The 23299-nt window shown below is 37.5% G+C and overlaps 3 protein-coding genes across 5 annotated transcripts; all 3 read right to left on the bottom strand.

The window, feature by feature from the left end:
* Positions 1–1261: 1261 nt before the first annotated feature.
* Positions 1262–7357, bottom strand: LOC112182627 (2-oxoglutarate dehydrogenase, mitochondrial). Of its 2 annotated transcripts, XM_024321135.2 has the most exons (10): positions 6991–7357; positions 6817–6906; positions 5078–6725; positions 4700–4926; positions 4270–4602; positions 3304–3550; positions 3081–3209; positions 2780–2995; positions 2342–2465; positions 1262–1672 (listed from the first exon to the last, which is right to left on the bottom strand). In XM_024321135.2, exons 3-10 carry the CDS (start codon positions 6608–6610, stop codon positions 1443–1445), a joined length of 3039 nt encoding a protein of 1012 aa, XP_024176903.1. In that variant the 5' UTR covers positions 6611–6725; positions 6817–6906; positions 6991–7357; the 3' UTR covers positions 1262–1442. The 2 variants fall into 2 exon arrangements, with proteins under 2 accessions (XP_024176903.1, XP_024176904.1); XM_024321136.2 differs by lacking the exons at positions 6817–6906; positions 6991–7357 and having other exon boundaries at positions 5078–6196; positions 6277–6504.
* A 2328-nt stretch (positions 7358–9685) lies between these two features.
* On the bottom strand, positions 9686–12509 carry LOC112165119 (ras-related protein RABE1a). Its single transcript, XM_024301552.2, has 9 exons — positions 12439–12509; positions 12213–12338; positions 11536–11608; positions 11206–11306; positions 10815–10880; positions 10607–10704; positions 10385–10447; positions 10205–10300; positions 9686–10034 (listed from the first exon to the last, which is right to left on the bottom strand). The coding sequence occupies exons 2-9, from the start codon at positions 12280–12282 to the stop codon at positions 9960–9962; spliced, it is 642 nt and encodes a 213-aa protein (XP_024157320.1). The 5' UTR covers positions 12283–12338; positions 12439–12509; the 3' UTR covers positions 9686–9959.
* A 4651-nt stretch (positions 12510–17160) lies between these two features.
* Positions 17161–19116, bottom strand: LOC112182625 (40S ribosomal protein S15a-1). Of its 2 annotated transcripts, none has more exons than XM_024321133.2 (4): positions 18982–19116; positions 18125–18265; positions 17884–18044; positions 17161–17510 (listed from the first exon to the last, which is right to left on the bottom strand). In XM_024321133.2, exons 2-4 carry the CDS (start codon positions 18255–18257, stop codon positions 17412–17414), a joined length of 393 nt encoding a protein of 130 aa, XP_024176901.1. In that variant the 5' UTR covers positions 18258–18265; positions 18982–19116; the 3' UTR covers positions 17161–17411. The 2 variants fall into 2 exon arrangements, with proteins under 2 accessions (XP_024176901.1, XP_040364693.1); XM_040508759.1 differs by having other exon boundaries at positions 18125–18262; positions 18982–19094.
* Between the last annotated feature and the right edge of the window lie 4183 nt (positions 19117–23299).

Raw genomic sequence — 23299 nt, 5'->3', positions numbered from 1 at the left:
ATCCTCTCCTGCAGACTTGAATTTGTCCAAGCTTTCTCTTTTGGTGCGCAGTTTTTCAGTAGCAAGTTGGACTATCTCATTGCCATAACCATTTTTTGCCAGTGCATCCCTGTATTCTTTAGAACCATTCCCAGATACCTCAGATTCATACTCCAGCCGGTTCTCAATGAACATGGTCTCCAAGCTCAATTCCTACAGCTTACATTGAGGAACAAATGCATCATCGAGAAAGCTGGTGAAGAAGGATTCCTGAGCTTTATGAAGACTCTCCAACTGGATGAGCAAAGCAGCGTCAAGCACAACACCTGAAATGGGAGATACCCTACTGACATTGAGATACAAATTAATAAAAACCATGTATGAACCCTGCTTCTAAATCGGATGGCAGAGTTTAAGAAAACCAAACCCTGAGTTCAACAATGTAAATCCAGTACTGCATAAAAGCACAACATTCTACCATTTCTATGAAAAAACAAAATTCTTCCTCAACATTTTATTCTTCCTTATTTTGCACATCATTATCACATATATAGCATACTAATTTACATGACGTTTAGTAAATGTCATTGAATATCTTTCCATGACGTTTTGCAAATGTCATAAAAATGTTTACCATGATGATTTCAAAAAGTCATTAGAAGGTCTATGACATTTAGTAAACTTTCTATGACATTTTCTAACTGTCATAGAACTTTTTATGACATGTTCTAACCGTCATGCAAATATGGTTTATGACGTTTTCTAACTGTCATTGAAATACTTTCTATGACATTTTCTAACAGTTATGAAAATATGTTCTATGATGTTTTCAAACTGTCATGGAAATACTTTCTATGACGTTTTCTAACTATCATGAACATACTTTCTATGACGTTTTTGAATCGTCATCGATTCATGTCACATAAGCAAGGGTACAGATATAGGTTTTCGAAATTGTTCTTCCACCTCTCATTTGCAATCAGCTGCTTGTTCAGCAAATCGAAGAGCTCTCTCGCCATTACCAAAAGCTTTAAGGAGGAGGCGAATGGGAAATTGAAACCAACGTCGAGGAGAAGAGAGTGTGAGAAAGAGAATAGAAGAACTCGCGGGTCTGTGACTCCTAACCCGCTCTCGAGTATATTATCAAAAAAGAAAAGAAAAACCATGACAAAAATGAAACGGGCCGGAAGGAGGCCCAAAATCAATTTTCTTCTGTCAAACCCAAAGCGGAAGCCCAAAATATTACCACTATTTTGATGCAATTGCAATAAATTAAAACAGAAAATGCTTCCAGAGTGGCCAAGCAAACCTTGTATTATTGATCATAGAGAATCCTTGAAGATAAAGAAAGATCAAAACCTTTCACATGCCTTAAGGACATGGACAGACAGTACTGTATAAAAATCTGTGCAAGTAAAAGTCATTGTTTGGTTTCCGATAGATATGGACAGGCTTGAATCAGTTTAATCAATTGGCTCAGGCTGCAGCGCTTTGTGCACAAGCTCAGACTGTTCCTTGAGATGAACGTCATAGAAACCAGTTGCTGTGGAAGCAGATGGAGGACGACCAACATATTTGATATCATCAGCAGTTCCTCTGCTCACTGACTTCATGGCAGTGCATAGTCGAGGTGAGATGTAGCTGTACGCACCCATGTTCATCGGCTCTTCCTGGCACCAAACTATCTCAGCATCTGAAGGAATCAAACAACGATATATGTTAAAACTCACAATATCAATTCCAAGAACACAAAATATCAATCCAACTCGAGCATAGACTTGTAATTTGTGTTCGCACAATTATTTTGAAAAACAAAATTCTAGTAAAAATATCTATAACCTTGCTTGTCTCTGGCTTTAGAGTGGATGGATTACTAGTCTTGTCACCTTCCTGAACCCTCATACTTAACCTATTCCATTGACTAACTGACACATACACAAATTTTTCTTCCAATGCAGAAGTGAGGTAGGAATTATTGCTATTCTGAACAACTCACAGATGTTCAAGATTTGAGAAACAGGGTACAAGATTTAGGAAAATGCTGAATCTACCAAGGTTTCTACAGTTTTAGTTTAGAAGACATAACAAACTTCATACCACAACACCTTGCACATGTTGCAGGTGGATTTTCAGAAGTTGATACCACACCACTACATATGCTGCCACATTGCTAGTTAATAGTGATTATGATGTGAATGCAATAAACAAATTCAAAATTTCAAATATACCAAATCAACAAGGGAAATGGATCATATTTTAAATTAGGAAATGGCTCGTATCTTGACAAAGGGGAAAGAGAAAAGCCCCCGTGTTTCCATAATCATATTAGTCGCTGTTCAAAATGCATGTTCAAAGTACTTACTAGGATATCGCTTCAGCTCTCGCTGAATGAGGTTATATGGCAAGGGGCAAAGCTGTTCCACTCTACATATTGCAACATCCTTCACATTAGTCTGTCTTCGCTCTTCATCAAGCTCATAGTAAATCTGCATGCACGGAAGATGAGAATACAGAACACGCCACAAGATATAATAAACTTGTTCTTCCTTGGTTAAGGTAAAATGTATTTATAGTAGTCAGCACAGTATGTATGATCTATTCCTGTCAGGTTCCATTCTATTCATCTTCCAGGGCCTGATTAACAAAAGCATACTGATTTTATTGTTTTTGCCAAATAAAGCTTATTGATTACTTTACTGGAAAAAAGTAATTTACCTAGAAGTCAATATGATGTATGCAACAGAAGCCAACATGATGCATACCAATGAAAATATGGTACACATATGCAGGGACACAATACCTTTCCGGAGCAAAGAACAAGCCGTCTAATACCCTCCTCCAGATCAGAGTGATCATTCTGGTCCTTTATAAGGCGCTTAAATCTGGTCCCCTGCTTGTCAAAACCTGGGTGGCCTTCAACATCATCAAACTCGGATAAATTTGATTTGCAGTCTTTGTGTCGGAGCAAGTTTTTAGGAGCCATCACAACAAGAGGCTTGCGGAACTCCCTGTTTATCTAAGTAATGGGCCAAAAAAATAAAAATAAGAACATGCACAAACTTTTCCCAATGCTGAACAATACTCATAACGGACTTTACTACCTGACGACGCAGGACATGGAAATAATTAGCAGGAGTTGTCACATTCACAACCTGCCAATTACATTCCTGAATTTGCTTCCGATGTGTATGATCCATCTCAGGTATGAGGTAAGGATTGTCATCACTCATCTGTCATGGCATTAATGGAAATTTGTATTAGATGAGGATCCATACCAGAGACTACTGTCAAATGGGAAATGAGGAGGGGGGAACATACGATTACCTGAAGAAATCGCTCCAATCGGGCACTTGAATGTTCAGGTCCCTGACCAGCATAACTGTGTGGAAGCAGTACAACAAGCCCAGTTTGACGAAGCCACTTTGACTCCCCACTGCTCAAAAACTGATCAAATATAACTTGAGCTCCATTGGCAAAATCACCAAATTGAGCTTCCCAAAGTACCAACGCATTTGGATTCTCCATCGAGTAACCCAATTCAAACCCAAGAACACCAAACTCCGAAAGTGAGCTGCATATACAGTCACAATTAGCTAATGTAGAGACAAATTTAAACACGACCACCATTTCTAACAAGCACTATTCAGTGTGTCATAAGTCACTAATCATGTTCTCCAATGTTATCAGGTCCTCAAAGGGGAGAAAACTTGGGTCCAATTTTATTTGGACCTAGCAATCCAAATTCTCATTTATATTTGGTGTTGCCAAAACCATATATTTCTTTGACAACCACAGGAGAGAACTTCATGTATTTGTTTGACGGCCACATGAGAGAACTTTGATGGACCTAAGCATTGTCCCTTTCATACCACATTCTAGGACAGGAACGAGGGATATATGGTTTACATATGTGCAATTTCTGATTAGCATGCTGAGCACAGGAAAATACACCAAAGAAAAGCACCAAGATGTATTAAACTGAAAGGGGGATATTAGAATAGAATGTTATGCACCGGAATATACATTCAGAGGAGCTGTCCTGGCCAAACCTTCACCATTTTCTTAGTTTAATAAACTAATAAAGGAACGTAAACTTATCTCACTATGAATTCTAGGTCTTTCTGTTAAAGCACAATACACATTGTACCAGTGATAAACCACACAACAAAGAAGGATCACAATCTTTCTTTTAAAATGAACATAATTATATCAACCTAAGCACAAAGTTAACACTACAGTGGTCCTTAAGGAAGAGAACACAAAAAGGAAACAAGAAAAATCACTCATTACCTGTTGCTAACTGTAAACAATTCCTCATCTTGGTTCGCCATAACATGGTCCAGAGGGCAATACTTGTCCCCTGTTTCCTGGTCATGAAGTACAGAATGCCGATGACTAAACGTACCTCTCTCAACATCCTGACCACTCAGTCGAACATGGTTACCTTCTACAAGCAGTGTAGCAAAGGCAAGTGCTTCTGCAACTGCCCAATCAATACCTTCACCAGTCTCAATCATTTCTGCACGTTCTCCATATACCTTCTTTACTGCTCTATGAGGTTTAAAATTTTCTGGTAAAAATGTGATTGCTTTGCCAACATTCTTCAAAATCTCTGGTTTTACCCTGAACAAGAGCATAAGAAATTCCTTAAAATTAGAATGACTAAGAAAATAAGAAACTGCGAAGCTTACGTGAAATTGATAGAAAAAAAGTATTATACCCAGTGTTCCGGATACGAGAAAGTTGTTCAGGTGACTTGAATCCAGTCCAATGAGATGCAAGCCAATCCCTTCTTTGAGGAACATAATCTTTGCTAGCTAAGAACTCTTCGTTTAGAATCTTATTAACTTTGCTCTGTATCCTCTCAATATCTTCTTGGTTCACTTGTCCAGATTCTAAAAGTTTGTTTGTGTAAATAGTTAGAGGGTTCGGATGATTTTTAATAACCTGTAACCAACCAATTAAGTGAAATAAGAATGTCAGGACTCCGCTTTACCCATTTCAAGAGCTGCACTACGGTAATAGCAGGAAGCCATAGAGTGAAATTTTTATGAAATTTATGATGAGAAGTTTTAACAAATGGGAAATAAGGGATAACCTGGTACATTTTAGGCTGCGTAAATGATGGCTCATCTAACTCATTATGCCCAAATCGACGATAACACACTAAATCAACTACAACATCAGAATGGAATGTCTGGCGCCACTCAGCTGCAAGCTCACAGACATGAACAACTGCCTCCATGTCATCAGCATTTACATGGAAAATAGGGACATTCAAGGCTTTAGCAACATCAGTGCAATACTCTGAAGATCTGCCGGACATTGGATCAGTTGTGAAGGCAACTTGGTTATTCACTACAATGTGTATAGTCCCACCAGTGGTGTAATTAGGAAGAGCACTAAGATGCAGAGTCTCGTAGACCACTCCTTGTCCGGCAAAGCTACCATCTCCATGAATCAAAACTGCCATATTCTTGGTCCTGTCCAAATCATTTGAATAAAATTGCTTTGCTCTTGTTTTTCCAACAACAACTGGATCCACAGCTTCCAAGTGACTTGGATTTGCAACCAAAGATAGATGAAGTCTTTTCCCACCTCTAGTGGGTCGATCATAGGAAGTTCCCAAGTGATACTTGACATCACCAGTCCCTGAGTACAGCCCATCTTCATCCACAGGCTTTGTACCACCACTGAATTCACTGAATATCTGCCGCAAAGGTTTTCGGACCACATTACCCAATACATTCAGTCTTCCTCTATGAGGCATTCCAATGACTATGCTCTCAACCCCAAGATCTGCTGCCCTATCAAACATCTCCTTCATGCCAGGAATGAGAGTTTCGCAACCTTCTAGCCCAAACCTCTTTGCTGTTTTCCACTTAGAGTGCAAGAAGTTCTCAAACTGTGTACTCCAAATAAGCCTGTCAAGAAAAACCTCACGGCGCTGCCCATTGTATTGCATCATTGTTGGAGTCTCAATCTTTTCTCTCAACCAGTTACATTTGTTACGATCCGCAATGTGCATATACTCATACCCAATGCTCCCACAGTAAGCCTGCTCTAGCCGGGTCAATATGGACCTAAGGGTCTGCACCGGACGATTCTCAGCCAGAAACCCAGCTATCCTCCAAACCCCTAAAAAGAACTCCCTATCAAGATCAGCCTCAGTAAACCCATATGAAGCAGGGTCCAACTCATCTGGGACTTTCCTCTCCTGCAATGCCAAAGGATCCAATTTAGCTTTCATATGACCTGTAACCTGATAAGCCCTCACAAGCAACAACAAACGCATACTCTCTTGAATGGTCTGCCCCGAAACTCCAGGGGAGGTAGAGGCCTGCCCCACAAAATTCCTAAAGAAATTATCCCAGGATTCATCAACACTGCTGGGATCAGCCTCCCAGGCCCTCTGAAGCCCCTCTAAATAAACACTATTGCTTCCATCCAAGAAACTATCAGTCAGCTTCGAAAGCGGCACCGGCCGAGGAACCGGGGCAGCCCCTGCCTTGGAATACATGCACATTGTGGTTTGCAAGTATTGATTTTGCAAAGGAACTACATGCCTATTCGATAGTGATCTCCTAATGGCAAACTTTGCCACACTAGACCCTGCTCTAAACCACCTCATATCTGCCAACCAAAGCAAAGCTTCAAAATTTAATCCAACAAAACCAGAAATATCACCTCCCCAAAATCAAACCTCAATCATAATGGACTATGTTCTTGATCACTGCATCAAAACCCTGTAAATTAAGAACTGGAATAAGCAAAATTGAACAATCACAACCTAAAACATTCCTACATTTACATATGTATATGCATTAATATAAGTACCTGAAAGGCTGAAACTGGTTAGGATTCCTCCTCCTTTTTCGCCATAATTGTTTACATCGTGAACGACTATCCGATCTTTTTTCTAGGAGACTGACAAAAAAAAAAAAAAAATTAATTCCCCAATATTTTCTCTGTTACAAGATTTCAATTTTACCCTTCAACAAAATCTCAGACCTTTAGCATAGCAAACTCCTTCTTCTTCTTGTTCTTGTTCTTCTTTTTCATCTTTACAGAGATACCCAGAAACTCCAAAGCTTCAAATCGTCAGAGTTTCAAAACCAACCCCTGTTTCCAATTAGCTCCAAAACCAAAACCCATGTGGCGTTTCTGGTTTTGACTCAATTTGTCTCCCTGCTAAATCCCTTTGCGTTCTTGCTCGATATCAAAGGTCTCTCGGTCCTTTTCAATTCCGCCGGTGCAGGACTTTTGGTTGAAGGAGATTTTGGGTCCGGCGGTGCTGTGCATGTTGTCCGACGGCGGAGGTGAGCTTGAACCATTGGTTTTGAGGATCACCGGCGACACGAGCTCTCTAGCTGCTCACCACTCGACGCACACTATGGAAACAACGATCACAGTACACACAACTATAAACTAAAGAGGGTAAACTTGAGAATTCCCGCCTTATTCTTTTTATTTTCTTTTTATTTTTTCAGTTTTCTTTTTTACTTTTTTTTTTCTTTTTCCTTTTTATAGCCTTATTTAACTTACCGGTCAGCTAAATGAGCTTTAATAGCCCTTCAATTTATATTTTATTTCATTCTCCACCACATTTTGGTCATCTCTTTCGTGTAAGTGAACTTACAATACTGTTCATATGGTCAGTTATTGATCAAGAATATCTTGCTCAACCATCCTCAGATTAATGTAAATTCAACGGTGAAAATAATTATATTTAAGTTGAGTTGTCTTATTTTCCACGGTTAGATTTGCATCCAATAACGATTAAGCATAATTTGCATGGTCAATTACTGATTAGGTGAACATCACTGAACTTATGTCATCTTTTGAATAAAATTTCACTTTCTTCTAGAGAAACAAAAAGCAATTGCAAAATTAAAGTCTCTGTTGAGACTAGATAGTAGAGAGGCAATATCTTCATGAACTGTACTTTATAATGATGTTTGTTTCTTAGTAGATTTTGAACCAATAGGAGAGAATATGATTCAAACATAATAGGAGAAACACCCGATTGAATTGCCAAAGAGCAAGCAAGAAGATTAACTGATGCTTTTGCAATTTTTGGAGAAGACACATCACAAATTTTGGTGCAAATTCCACCAACAATATAATAGCTCGTCTATAGAATCATACACAGTTAGCAATGAAATCACTCTCATTCAAGTGTACAAGTTATATTAATTCTATATGAGATTGTTGAACGAGCCTGGAGGATTTAGGGTTTCTCTCACTAGACTCTACAGAATAACTAGAATGAATATACAATTACAATCCTAGGTTCATGGAAATTCCCATGCTTCTAGTGAACTTATATGTGCATTATTGTATGCAGTGATGATTTTGGTTGTGAAGATTGGTGATTCCGTTTCGACCAATAGCTTCAATGTAAACTACTCTATTGAAATCTGCTATGCTAGCACAAAATGAAAGTTTTGGACGGTTTGTAGCAATTCAATAAGAATTCAACATAATGAGTAAGTAATTATGAGATTCAATTTTAACATCTTGGTTCAAGGTCGGACGTTTGCAATGTTATAATTAATTCTCCAACCTTTACATTAGATTGAATCTGAAAAGATATAGTTTCCAATTTACTTTACAAAAACGTAGGTAAATTAATACAGGTTTGCTAGATGTGTACGTGAAAAGAAGGCAAAAGATTTTGGGGCCTGATTGGAGAAGGGTAGAGTGGTAGGGAAAGGAAAACTTTATAATCGTTTGGAAAAGAAAAGGAAAGGGTAGTTCTAGCTAATCCCAATCTACCATTCGAAGTCAATTGACAACTCTATAAACCTGATCGAGCTGAATGCAACATTTCTTTTACTAATTTTGAGTAACATCAATATTCTGATACTTTTTTAGGGAAATGGAATCGCTGAATGTTTATCTGCTCCATGCTTGATTTATATACTTCGCATTATATTCATTAATTCTTATGTTCAACAATTTGATTAATTAAATATTTAAGAACAATCGCATTAGCCGTTATTTAAAAAAAAATACTTCACAGTATTTATTTATTTTTTATTTATTCTTTTCATATTTTATTCTTTATGTTCTATGTTCTATAATTTGGTCTAGAAAAGAAGAGTCAAGTGGGGAACTGAGAGGACATAAACGAGACGAGATATCTTGAACAAGGCACCCAAAGGGAGTAGGATTGTTCAAAGCAATCAGATTGAGTTGGTAGCACACCAGGGAGAAGGCAAGAGGAAACTATACTAACCCTCACAACTTGCAGCTATTTGTACTCTTATTATCAAGGGACTAGTGTTGCATTTTTAAGAGTAAATATATATGGAACATGCGAATTTCAAATAACAAATAAATTCATATGATGATCATGTGACACGTCCAAACATGCTAAACTATGTTAATTTTTATTCTTATTCAAATTCTTTCATTCCATGAAGTCACTGTTGATAAAGCATAATTGTCAAAATGGTATTCCAATTAATAGAACTAAAAAAAAAAAAAAAAAAAAAACAGTGCTGAAATTCCGAAATTTTTTTCATGAATTATGATATATTAGATTTTTTCACGACTCCAAAGGTATGTTCACAGATATACAACAGACGTGAGACCAGGGTGCATTATTGTCAGGATCAGTATATTTGAAGAATATGGATAAACAATATGAGCAGTAAAATGGGTTGAATTGAAGACAATTAAATTTTTTTTTTTTTTTTAAAAGACAATTAAATTAGGCAAGGGAAACACCTAAAGCCTTTTCTTGATAAAGAAGCAAACCTGATTATCTATCTACATCAAGGCAAGCATCCACACAGATGCAATGACCACAAAGGGTAGAAATTGTCATGTCATAAATTTCACAATGAGGAAAAACAAAGTTAATATTAATCCCTGGTAGTGGAGACTTAGATCTAACTGAGGCGCCCACCATCTAGTCGATTTCACCTTAAACCCAACCTCAGTGCAATCAAATGAGCCTTTGCTTTGTTCTACTAACCACAGCACGATGATTTTTGTGCTGCTTGACCACCTTCATTGCCTAGTTCATTCATCTTGAGTGCTTGCGGCTGAAACCATAAGAAAAGAGGGGTCCATCAACATTTGAGAGAACACTTGTGGAAAGAAAGGCTTCCCAATTTGGATGGCATAAAACTACTGATTTGGGAGAGAGAGAGGAGAGGTGGGGGGTGGCACAAGGTCAATATTTATTTCTTATTGATAGGAAATAAAGACACACCTCAGTGCCCCTGGCATCAGATTCTGCAAGTCTCTGCTTGATATCCCTGGCTATTGAAAAGAAAACCTCCTCCACATTCAAGTTTGTCTTTGCACTCTGCAGCAGAACATATTCTCTCAATAGAAGCAACTCTCAAGCACTAATGTAGACACCAAATCTAAGGCATAGATTGCTACTTACAGTTTCAAAGAACTTGATACCATACTCATCAGCAAGAGCTTGACCTTTAGATGCTGGCACGGCCTAAACACATAAACAGTTTCATTGATAAACCACGGCAGTGCGCATATACAACAAATACATGAAGATCAGGCGAGCAAGCTAGCACCCTCATGTCAAATCAAACAGATGATCAACCAAATGTCCATATTTTATGTAAGGGAGAAAATACAAGTTACACACCCTTTTGCTTTCATCCATATCAGCCTTGTTTCCCACCAGTACCTTGTTGACATTGTCAGAAGCATGTTGTTCAATGTTACGAATCCAGTTCCTAATGTCTGCAAATGAAAGGCTAGTAATTATAAGTGCTACATGTCAATCCATTATAACTTTGAAAATTTCAAAACAGAATATGAAAGGGACAGGCTATCAAAGTATTAGAAATTACTGTTGAAAGATGACTCATCAGTTACATCATACACCAACAAAATACCCATGGCTCCTCGATAGTAAGCTGCAGAGCATAACACAACTACATGAGAAAAGTCCTGCACAACACTTCTAAATCAAAATCACTTATAGACTGACCGAGTACAACCACCGGACTGACCTAGTACATCATAAACCACCTATACATAATCAAGTTTCTCATAAAGGGGCCCAGGGATCTACATAGTTGGTCAAACTGCATCTGAATCAACACTTCTCTATCTAGGTTACAAAAGTTTATTTTCTTGGTTCCTTTTGTAAACTTCAGGTTCCCCCATTTCAAGTAAGGCAGTAGTACTTGCTGTGCAAGTTCCATTGAAAATCAACTTTGTAAAATCTTAAACATACACCTGTCGTGATTGTCCGGAACCGTTCCTGACCAGCTGTGTCCCAGATTTGCAACTTAATTCGTTTGCCATCAAGATCAATGGTTCTTATCTTGAAGTCAATTCTGTCAAGAAAAGATCATTATCTAAGAGATGTTAAATAAGGATCTCCATGAAGCTTCTAGTTTGTCTAACTATAATACATTCAAAAGAAAACACACTTCAATTCATAATGCCATATTTTCATAGTCTATAAGCCTAAATCATGATCCAATTGACTTAATGTGATGTCAACATTTCATATGCTAAAGAGTTTCTGAATACAAAATGTCCAAAGTTTCTAAGAATACAAACCCAATAGTGGTAATGAAACTGGTTGTGAAGGAGCCATCAGAGAATCGTAAAAGCAGGCAACTCTTTCCAACACCTGAATTTAGGTAGTATTGTTAGTCATTCAGAACCAAAAGCTTCATGGATGAGAATAAGCATGTCTCCCAGGGAAAAAAGAAATTAGGAAGTACTTAATTCCTGATACTTCACAATTACACGAAAATCAAATTCCATATCATTATTATCCATCTCAGATAATTTTCAAAATGAACCCTCTCAAAGCAATAAACCCCCTTTGATGCCAAAACCATGACCTCCGACGCTTATACTTAAATCCACCTAATTAAATATATACCTTTTTCCTGAAACACAAACACTAAATGCTCAGGATAAAGGGTGAGTCAAACATTACTCATCACAATTCATTTCATTTGCAAAAGTAAACATATCTTTCTCTCATTCTTAGTCTTCATCAAAATCAAAATGGGATCTTTCAACAAAATCCGTGTACTCGCCCATATGTTCAAACTGGAGCTCAAAAAAACAACTGTGCCATTGGAAAACTGAAATACAACATCACATTGGCACCACCCTTTCCAAGTAAACCAAAACCAAATTGGATCTTAAAATGTCCAACTTCCATTTCCCATTTCCATATTTTTCTGAGGAACCAAACAAGAGATGATAGAAGTTTTACTAACCACTGTCGCCAATGAGGAGGAGCTTGATCAGATAATCGTAATCGGCGCGAGCCCTTGGTGGTGCAGCCATTGATTTACTATATCACCAACACAAACTGCAAATCCGACCCTCAATCTCTGCAACCACTAATGAACAACAACAACAACAGAGCATGTATATGATTCAATAAGTTTTGAAGAAAATGCATGAGATCTCAGGGGGAGAGAGAGAGAGTGTGTGTGTCACCTCCGGGTTCGTGACCTCTTTGGCTCTGTCTCTCACTCTTTCTCCGTGTTTAATACGTGGGGGACTCTTAACTGTACGTGAAAGCAATGCGTCCGTACACCTTGCTGTACTAGATAACTTCTCTGCTATATAAAGAACAGATATAGGAATTTATTTGCTCATAATATTTTGAAAAAAAAAAAAAAAAAAAAAACTCATTCAAATTGATGATTCATGATTCATGTGATGGTAAAAAAGTTTAAATTCGAACTTTATAATAAATTTTCAACGGTTTTTACATAGATTTTTTTTTTTTATGGAAATAGGGCAGCCATTTCATTAAAATTCAGCAAGCAGTACAAAAACGAAACACCCATTTGGGGTCGACTGAAAAAATCATTCCTTAGAACCTCATGAAACCCTATTCTAGAAGAATAAAATCCCAAAAAATCTCGAGTACACCCACGTTTTAGGAAATCCACACACCATTATTCTGACAAAAATCTAGAAACCTCGAAGCAGACATAAAATTGTTTCAACTAAGGCCCTAGTTTTTGCGGCCCAAAAAAAATTAAACAATATTATAGACCATGGAAACCCAACCCCATAGAACAAGGGTAATCCAGCCCACTTGAAACCCTAGACCTATGCGTCTAAAGCTGATGCCCACAGACCGGTTCAAGGCCCAAGAAGCCCAGCCACTCCACATGCAGGCCCAAAGAGCAGGGTAAACCAAAGCCCTAACCCATTGAGCCCACACGCATCTTTCCAACCAAAACCACCCGCCGCACCACTGCCGACACTAGCCGTCCAGTCAACCACTCCATCATCTTCGTCCTCTAAGCCACGACGACAAACGAACACAGCCGTGTCCACTACAGTTCCCCCGCATAAGACCGAACCCGATCCAGCCCAATCACCAGCACAATGTTCCACGCCATCAACGCCTGTTTGATCCCAGCAAACCATCACATCCCAAGTGCCCCTGATCGAGTCTGAACCCAGATAGACTTGAGCAACCCAGCCATCAACGAATTCCCCTCTGACATCACCCAACACTGACGAGATTAGAGGTGAGAAATCTCGCATCTTCGCAACCAAGCTGACTGCCATAAGAGGAATTGGTCCATCAAGAGGACAAACCAGAGCCAATCTTAACATCTTGGAACACCGTCGAAGCCAAACATCGTCGCCGCCAAGTTGGGGAGAAGAAAGAGAAGCGCCGCCACCTTCCAAGTCCTAATCACCGAGCCACTGCGTAGCTGGGAAACCTCTTTGCCGAGAGTCAAGAAATTTACGGCGCCGCCACCACCAATCAAGGCCGGTTGTGGCAGTAGGGTTTCTCTCAAGAGGGAAAGAGAGAGCATGCCGTTGCGTGTTTTTTTTTATATCTTTTTTGATTAACTAAATTTCATTTTACATGGATATAGTATAGAACTTAATATTTTACTTATTTCAAATTTGAAAAGATAGAAGAACATGAATGTTTACCAGTTTCAAATTTATTTAATCAATACATCAGTCATACTTTTTTATTTTTGAAAAGGCATATTTTTCTATCATAAAGAAAATATGGGTCATGGAAGCTCACGGTTGTACATTGATGATTGATCTATCATTGCTTAGAGAGATCCATATATATGTATAAGCTTATGACAACTGTGTATACGAAAATGAATTTGAATAATTTTTGTCTTAACAAAATTAAGATATTTTGAGACTCTCAAGAGATTTTGTATAGGTATGAGTTTGTTCCCATGGTTTAGTCACTTAGTGGCTCTGTAGTCATTCTTTGTAGACTCTAGCTCTGTTACATCAATATACAATGAAGTCTTTTTTTTTCACAAAAAAATAAATAAATAAATAAATAAAAATTAAGAGTCTTTTTTTAAAAAAAAAAAACTATATACTTCTTTTTGAAACATTCCATCAAACGTTTTCCTCTGGTTAGAGGATGAGGCGTGTAGAGGAACCCTTATACACAATATGTCGCGACTTACGAGAGTTTTGTTGCATAAGGGTTATAAAGTACTTTTTGTTTGAAATTTGACTAATTATTTATAAATATATAAAAACTTATAAAATAACACGCATACATCAGTGATTGACAATCATCAACACTCTCATAAATTTAAACGCATACACGTGTGATTGACAATCGTCAACGCTTCCATAAATTAGAAAAAAAGACTAAAATTCTGGGTGCCAAACAAAATAAAAAATGATTGAAAAGTGAGAAAAAGGTGAACAGAAAAGAACCCAAAGAAAGTAGGGGATATATGGAGTATATCCTGGGAAGATCCTCTGTCCACAGCTTCCTGCACCTACAAAACGTCATAGACATGCTAAAGTTTGTTTGTCACCTTTCCAAAACCAATCTCTCTTTTTCTCTCTGATCTCTATCATCGACCTCTGCAATTTCGATCTTCTTCGAATGGAGTTTGAGTCCGAGAGTCGTGGCGGTGACAACATTGGAGGTAGAGTTGGTGGTGCAGCTGCTGCTGCTACCAACAAAGATGGCGACGGTAACGAGGAAGATGATTGAAGTTTAGGTTATGAATGAATGGCATTTGGTGTCCAACAACGGTAGGGCAACTACGATCTTTGGCATTATTCCAGAAACTCTGTTCTCTGTGTCTCTCTTTGTGTTAAATTAGTTATATTATGCTTCAAATTCCAGCTATGTCAATGGAGAGTGCTACTTAGTTGGGCACTCTCTCCCAATAAAACCTTTGCTGGTTTACGTGGGGGACTCTTCACTGTAACTGTAACTCTGTAAGTGAAAGCAATGCGTCCGTACGCCTTGCTGTACTAGATAACTTCTCTGCTATATAAAGAATATATATGAATTTATTTGCTCATAATATTTTGGAAAAAAAAATTCATTAAAATTGATCATTCATGATTCATGTGATGGTAAAAAAGTTTAAATTCGAACTTTGTAATAAATTTTCAACAGTTTTTACATGAAAATATAATATTTTACTTGTTTCAAATTTAAAAAGATAGAAGAACATGAATGTTTACTAGTTTCAAATTTATTTAATCAATTCATCAATCATATTTTTTTTATGTTTGAAAGGCATATTTTTCTATCATAAAGAAAATATGGGTCATGGAAGCTCACGATTGTACATCGATGATTGATCTATCATTGCTTAGAGAGATCCATATATACGTATAAGCTTATGACAACTGTGCATACGAAAATGAATTTGAATAATTTTTGTCTTAACAAAATTAAGATATTTTGAGACTCTCAAGAGATTTTGTATAGGTATGAGTTTGTTCCCATGGTTTAGTGGTTCTGTAGTCATTCTTTGTATACTCTAGCTCTGTTACATCAAATATACAATGAAGTCTTTTTTCACAAAAAAAAAATCAAGAGTTTTTTTTTTTTTTAAGAAAAACTTTATACTTCTTTTTGAAACATTCCATCAAACGTTTTCCTCTAGTTAGAGGATGGAGCGTGTAGAGGAAGCCTTATACACAATATGTCGCGACTCACGAGAGTTTTATTGCGCAAGGGTTATAAAGTACTTTTTTATTGAAATTTTACCCATTATTTATAAATATATAAAAACTTATAAAATAACACGCATACATCTGTGATCGACAATCGTCAACACTCTCATAAATTTGAAAAAGACTTAAACACATATACGTGTGATTGACAATCGTCAACGCTTCCATAAATTAAAAAAAGACTAAAACTCTGGGTGCCAAACAAAATAAAAAAGGATTGAAGAGTGAGAAAAAGGTTAACAGAAAAGAACCCAAAGAAAGTTGGGGATGGAGTATATCCTGGGAAGATCCCCTGCCCACTTCCTGCACCTACAAAACGTCATAGACATGCTCGAGTTTGTCTGTCACCTTTCCAGCACTAATCTCTCTTTTTCTCTCTGATCTCTATCATCGACATCTGCAATTTTGATCTTCTTCGAATGGAGTATGAGTCCGAGAGTCGTGGCGGTGACAACATTGGAGGTAGAGTTGGTGGTGCAGCTGCTGCTGCTACCAACAAAGATGGTGACGGCAACGAGGAAGATGATTGAAGTTTAGGTTATGAATGAATGGCATTTGGTGTCCAGCAACGGTAGGGCAACTACGATCTTTGGCATTATTCCAGAAACTCTGTTCTCTGTGTCTCTCTTTGTGTTAAATTAGTTATATTATGCTTCAAATTCCAGCTATGTCAATGGAGAGTGCTACTTAGTTGGGCACTCTCTCCCAATAAAACCTTTGCTGGTTTATATACTACTGTCTTTGTGCTCGAACATCAACATCAATCCATCCTCTTTTGTTTATAATCTAGAAATATTGTCTTTGTACGTACACGTCTTTATATGTGGAATTTGTATTGACCATATGCAAGTTAAAACGACTTTGATTGCACCTCCAAATAATCGCGCAAAGTGCATCACAAAGTTAAGAGCATTTATCCTACATCCGAAGTCTTCTTCCACAGAAGTTCGAGCAGCAGATGCGGGTCATGTTTTGAATCTGATGAAACATCCACACTTTGGAGATCAGAGAATCCAACAATAAATTAGTTGGTTAAAAATCCATATAGATATCCCTAAATGAGACTCGATCTCGTTCATCATTTGTAACTACACTGTCGGTTGTAGTCCAGCTAATTGTCCAGCAGATAACTTGCCAACAAATAACCATGAATTTGGTAAATAACAGCATATGCAATATCACCGATGCATTGCAAAATTGTATTTGGAGGATTTAAGATAAGAAAACTGAGTCAAAATTTCTTCATTTCATTCAATAATTTAAGACAGGGAACCACAAGACAGTGTGGACAAACAAACATTAATATCCCATAGATGAAGTAACAAATCCCATTAAATAAATCTCTATAAGCATCCAAAACAAACACAAACACAAACACAAACACAAAAGTCTATGATGTTCTGCATCAGCACACCCACAAAGTCCTCAGCAGCAGAAAAACCTGGTCTCATTCTAGATAGAAAGCTGGCCTAATAAAAGAAACCAAGAACTTTCCCACCGACATTCTTTCTTCTAGCCTCTTCATGGTCCATGATACCAGCAGAAGTGGTGAGCACGATATATCCAAACTGCAAGATCAAACAAAAAGAAGTAAGCTCAACTGAAAGTGGCAGGATCAAATTTGTAAGGTGAACTTAATAAGGTAAGAGTGCGAAAAGGGTATAAATGTACATCACTTTGATTCATAACAAGGCAACTAATTATACCACTAGTGCCCAGTGAAGGATGAGCACGAATTATCACAATTCAAGGCCACACTATATATAATCACCTAGAGTTCTGCTAATCTTTTAAAATTTCAAAAAAATTGTTCAAAACAACAATTATAGATTAAATATGTATACTTAACGGAGCCTTTAAATCATATCATATTTCTAAACTTGAAAGACCACTGCAACGCTTTTTTCCGAGAAGAAAGCTAACTGCTAATGCTTGACTAACCTGTCTTGAAGGAAGTAACCTGGCAGTCCAACCTTCAATCTCCTTCACACCAACATCAAAACGAGGACTAATGACCCCACACTTGTTAAGCCTTCCATTCAGTTCGACCACAATTTTACCAGACCTGTGGTCGTCTACATACTCAAACTCTCCAATGTATCCTAAAGAAGAAAACCATAAACATAAATATCCATACATTCATAAAAATGGACTCACAAAAACAGAAGTAATGGATACTTACCATGCTTTTGCATGACAATAAGAAACTTGATGATCACTTTGGATGACGGCCTGATCATCACCTGACGCTTACCACGTTTCTCTGCATTGTACATGCTCTTGAGAGCATCATTCAGCACGCTAACTCTCACCATTGTTGCTGCTGCATAAGAAAACAAAAATATCCAGGACTTCAGTTCACAAATCAGGAAAGAAAAAAATCAAACAAACAGAAACACACATAAAACCACTGCTCTCATTCTCTCAATATGCTCCTACTCAATAACACCCAAAACCATAAAAGCACATGCCAAGTTCCTAACTTCATCCATATTCACATAACAACCGGCCAGTCCAACTATCTTTTCACAGCAACCACCAACACCCATGTTAGTTTTCCCCATTTCTATCTACTAAACACATAACAGATCAAAATGACTACCGAAGCTCTGTTCACCATTGTAACAAGGCCGCACCAAATTCTAGCTAGTTCAAAAGTTTAAATCTTTTTTAACCCAGTTCCAAAACAATTTCATCCTACAATAATAAACCAAATATTTACATTTCAACGTAATGCCCTGGAATTCCACCAAGGACTACAAGAACAAGAACAAGCACAATACAAACACAGACCCTAAAAACCCAATATCCACACCAATATAATAAAAGCAATTACCCAATAGATCTACACGCTAAAGATCAAATCTTTGGTTCATATTTTCCATAAATTTTCGAAGAAACCAAACAGAGAATCCAGCTACCCCTAAAAAAAAAAAATCACTAATTGAAATCACAAGGCGCAAACATGAAACGATAAGAGCTTAAAATGGATACAGATCGAAACAATTTCAGTTATTGATGAAGAAAATGAATACTGACCGAAAGAGAAGAGCAAGCTAAGCAGAGGCGCCTCCGACTCTCCGAGCGTTAGGGTTTTCTAGGGCTTAACTGAGAGGGAGGTGTGAGAATGAAACCTACCTGTTATATATTTGGTGGGAACCCGAGTTGTTGGGCTTAACCACTTGTAGGCCCAAAAATAATATGGAAGTTTTAGACCAGAAATAAACAGAGGTGAGGGCCCAAATGGAGTGCTAAAATATGTTGCGTCACTTCTTATAATAGTTTTTCGAATTTCCGAGGGTTCAACAACTTGGGGTTTACGAATGTTTTATTTTATTTTATTTTGTATATTAAATTTGCGAATAATGTATTTGTTCGAAGATTTTTTTTTTTTTTAGAAGAAGAAAATTTCATTAATAACTAAACAGATTACATAGCATTAGATCTATAGATACGGGACCGTCAACATAAATGACTTCTATGAGCCAAATTTTAAGCTCATATCCGCGAGCTACAATGAGTAACAACCAAACATGTACCGATACAACTCAGCCACCAACATTAAAATGAACTGTTTTCACCCGTTCGGACACCGCAACCCAAAACCGCCAGACCACGTGTAAGAGTGATTCACCATCACGTTGATAACAAAAAAGCACCGACAAAAGACCAAACCATGACACAACAGAACAACCATAACACCAGAATAATGGCATCGACCCTACACTAAAACACCCAAACCCTCTCTCAAAAGAGGAGGGACTTATTAAGCCTAACCACAAACTAAAAAGTAAAACCCTAAAAAAATAAGATGAGCTGCCACAATTAACTTTCAATCTCCACAAAATTGACTCTAGCTTCACAGAAACCACCACCGTAAAGTTGGGATTGAGATTGTGAAACTCGACCCCCATATTCTGCCATCCAAGCCAAGGACAATTCCACCATGGAGAGAATTCCCAAACCTCGATCCCAGCGCCACCGAACCAGGCTTCACCAGACATCAGCGTTAGCCTCCCATTGCACCAATCTAGACCCTGAGGTCGTGGAACTTCTAGCATCCTTACCCAGCACCTCCAGCTCTGATGTCTCCCTCCATTATAAACCCAGATTTCAACAAAACTCTTCGACCCAACACTGCCCCAACCAAGCCCCGATGCCATTATGCCTTGCAACCATGCCGAGATAACCACTCCTCGCTGCCCCAACCATTCTGTTGCAGCCCGCCACCAAGAGGTAGGTGACCTTGTGGTCAGATCCAATAGTTGAAGCCCATATCGACCATGCAGTCCCTTACCAGTGCCAAACCACAACGGATCTGCAGCGGAGCACCGATCTGTCATTGCCAACATCTGCGAGAAAGAAGCAGTCTCCTGTTGCAACCCCCAAACTTGATTACCTCTTGCCTCCAATCGAAACCTCACCCATCTGGCTACGCCCATCGCACATTGATGAGGCTGGAAGCCGTCGTCGACAGGAAAGCGCAGCCGAAAAAGCAACACTGCCTCCTCTGTTTTTTCCAAACCCTAGATCGCTTTTTTTTTTTGCGGAGGCCCCCTAGTGAATGTCTATTGACACTAATTTCTTGTTCGAATAATTTTTTGTGCATATGATGTGGTAAAATATATTGACACATATGGCTTAATAAAGCAGTCTAAGATGACCTTCATTAAAGATATATTTCTTCAGCTGTGACACAATTATATGATAAAATTCTATAATTTAACAAATCTCGCATAATCTTTTATATGTATTAAAATCTAAATATTAGGCTCAGTTTATGAATTCTAACTAATTAGTTTTTTTTTTTTTAAAACCATTAGCCCACTCTACTCATATATATGTTAGTGAGAATCGAACACATGACCTTTACAATATTGGATTTATAACTTACCAACATATTATAACACACCATCAATTCTACCTAATTAGCTGAGTTTTACGAGAAACAAGTTTTCCAAAACTGGTTAAATAGGGAGTGAAAGTCACGGATGAAGAAAAAAGAGAACCGAGTTCGTCAATGTAAGACATCATTAATTAGAAATATAGGTTTGTTCCACCAAAAATGTAAGATGCCGAAACTAGAAATTCCTTGGTACTAAAGAACTCTTGCTTGCGTTACTCTTAATTTGCATGCATTATACACTGTTTTTAGTTAGGGAGTCGAGGTCATTGATCTGATGTTTGAACTACTTTGATTAGTCCATCATCATCTAGTCTCTGATCACTTATGCATATAACAGCTGATTTTGGGATGATCAGTTTGATGCTCATGCTTTTTTATTTTTTTTAAATAAAAAGTTAGGGCAGCTGCTCTCAAGGCTTAATTAGCATGTTCATGCATGCTCTTCTATATATAGTGATACCAGAGCTTCCATTGTATACATACATGGAATTAATGGCAGTTGCTCTCGATCGTGTGTGTGTAACTAGTGTGATAGCGTTTATGTATATTATTACATCTATAATAATATGCTGTAACGTATTGTTATCTTATTTGTGAGTAATGAATGGGTTGTGGTCAATGTGTTGATCATTTTGTGTGTATTTTGACTATAAGTTGTCCTTGATTTTTTTTCTTTTTTTTTAGGAACAAACCGACTGTAGAAACAGTAGGTTCAATAAGATGATATATGGAGATTAACAGAATAACAGCAGCAACACTAAACATTTAGCCAGAGTAGGGCTGGCATTTTCAGCCGAGAAAAACCAACCAGCCGAGTTCGAGCCGAGCCAAAGAAGTCGGTAACCGACATTTTTGGTAGCCGAACTATTGGTACGGTAGTATCGAACCGAGAGAGAGTTGACGGTACGGTATTGGTTTTGATTTTTAAAAAAATACAGTATATCATACTGAACCGTATATATAATATGTATTATTTATTTTTTATATATATTGATCTGAACCGTTGATTATTAATAGTTTTATTGTATATTAAATTATAACCATTGGATTAAACTAAAACTTTCCAAACCATAAGGGTGGAATTCAGAAACATCATTAAGTCCCTCACTCCCTCGAAGCCTCGAACTGAGCCGTCTGGAATCTCTCTCAGACTCAAACCCTCTCCACCTCTCGTTGACTCGATCTCTCCTTCGAAGCCCAAACTATCCAAGAATCAAACACAGAAAGTGTTAATCTGTTCATTCAAATTGTGTCTACGGCCGGTGAGTCTTCCCTTTTGGTTACTTTTTGTTTTAATTTTAGTTAGAAGCTCTTGGATTCATTCAATTCATGTTCTAAGTTGAGTGATTTCTAATGTTTTTGTTGTTTTGCATATTGCTTGCTGATGTTGAATCTCAAGTGGAATCGATCTCTGTTGCAGTGTTGCCATTAATCTCAAGTGAAATCGAATCGGTCTCTTTCAAGTGGATATTTTATCTGTGAGTTCTGAACCCATTACTTTATTTTTTTTGTCGGAATCAATCTTTGCAGGGGTCTCTCAATTATGTGACGTTCTAAGTTTTCAGGTTTTGGTGATTAACTAATTCTGGGCTTTGTTTTTTGTTAGGGACTTTGCTTTTGGATATCAGGTCCCGATTGACATTGCTTTTCATTATTATAGAGGTGAGGTGAGGTCCAGTTTGTGACTTGTTTGATAATTGATTGTTTTTGTCATTCTGTCATTTTTGTTTGATTGTTTCTGTGGTGCAGTTTGATTGTTTGATTAGGTTGCATTTTTATGGTCCAGTTTTAATGTAATGTTTGATTACGTTGTAATGTAATTATTATGTGGTCTAGTTTTGATATGTAATATTTGTACTATTAATCAGGCATTTTCAAACTTAACAGTTTATGCTTCCATCATCATTGATAGAAGGTTAGTCAAACTAAGGAAACTTATAAGTGATGCAGTCTTCTCTTGAGTGTTATTAGATTTTTGGTTCATTGTTGAGCTTCATTGACACCAAATTTCATGTGTTTGGCAGCATTGCAGTTTGACAGATTGCAGATTGCAGATTTTTGGTTCAACTGCTATTGTCTATTTGTTGTTTTGTTTAGTTCCCTTGTTTCTTCATATGAACTTTCAGTTTAGTTATTCAGATTATTGTACGTTTGTATGAACTTTCAGTGAAGTGATTTTATAAACTATGAATTGGAATTTCTGAATTTGTATGAAGTCTGAACAATTAAGTGATGAAATGAATCAATGAAGTTGATGTATCATGAATGAGAGTAATATACTTATTTTTCTGATTTTTTTTCATTTTCTTATTGGCTTGGGCTTTTGAAAATTACAAATGGATCACATTGGAATTTTGACCCAATTATAAACTCGATTGGAGGCCCAACCAACCGATACCAACCAAGTCTCTCGGTATACCGATAAGTTGGTATACCGACTTCGATGGTCGG

The sequence above is a fragment of the Rosa chinensis genome, chromosome 1 (genome assembly GCF_002994745.2).
Source record: "Rosa chinensis cultivar Old Blush chromosome 1, RchiOBHm-V2, whole genome shotgun sequence".
Taxonomy (NCBI): domain Eukaryota; kingdom Viridiplantae; phylum Streptophyta; class Magnoliopsida; order Rosales; family Rosaceae; genus Rosa; species Rosa chinensis.
The sequence above is the reverse complement of the archived record's forward strand: the minus strand, read 5'-3'. Positions and strand labels throughout refer to the sequence as shown.

Bases quoted from the DNA above. Each gene is read 5' to 3' on its own strand.
- LOC112182627 (XM_024321135.2), bottom strand. From the start codon at position 6,610: ATGAGGTGGTTTAGAGCAGGGTCTAGTGTGGCAAAGTTTGCCATTAGG. The intron at 4,603-4,699 runs GTATAATACTTT...GCTCTTGTTCAG, and splicing joins TCTCGTATCCGGAACACTGG to GGTAAAACCAGAGATTTTGA. The intron at 2,996-3,080 runs GTAGTAAAGTCC...CCCATTACTTAG, and splicing joins TCCATGTCCTGCGTCGTCAG to ATAAACAGGGAGTTCCGCAA.
- LOC112182625 (XM_024321133.2), bottom strand. From the start codon at position 18,257: ATGGTGAGAGTTAGCGTGCTGAATGATGCTCTCAAGAGCATGTACAAT. The intron at 18,045-18,124 runs GTAAGTATCCAT...TTTCTTCTTTAG, and splicing joins TATTGTCATGCAAAAGCATG to GATACATTGGAGAGTTTGAG. The intron at 17,511-17,883 runs GTTAGTCAAGCA...TTGATCTTGCAG, and splicing joins GGTTACTTCCTTCAAGACAG to TTTGGATATATCGTGCTCAC.
- LOC112165119 (XM_024301552.2), bottom strand. From the start codon at position 12,282: ATGGCTGCACCACCAAGGGCTCGCGCCGATTACGATTATCTGATCAAG. The intron at 11,609-12,212 runs GTTAGTAAAACT...ACCTAAATTCAG, and splicing joins CCTCCTCATTGGCGACAGTG to GTGTTGGAAAGAGTTGCCTG. The intron at 10,301-10,384 runs GTAAGTAGCAAT...GTTCTGCTGCAG, and splicing joins GTATCAAGTTCTTTGAAACT to AGTGCAAAGACAAACTTGAA.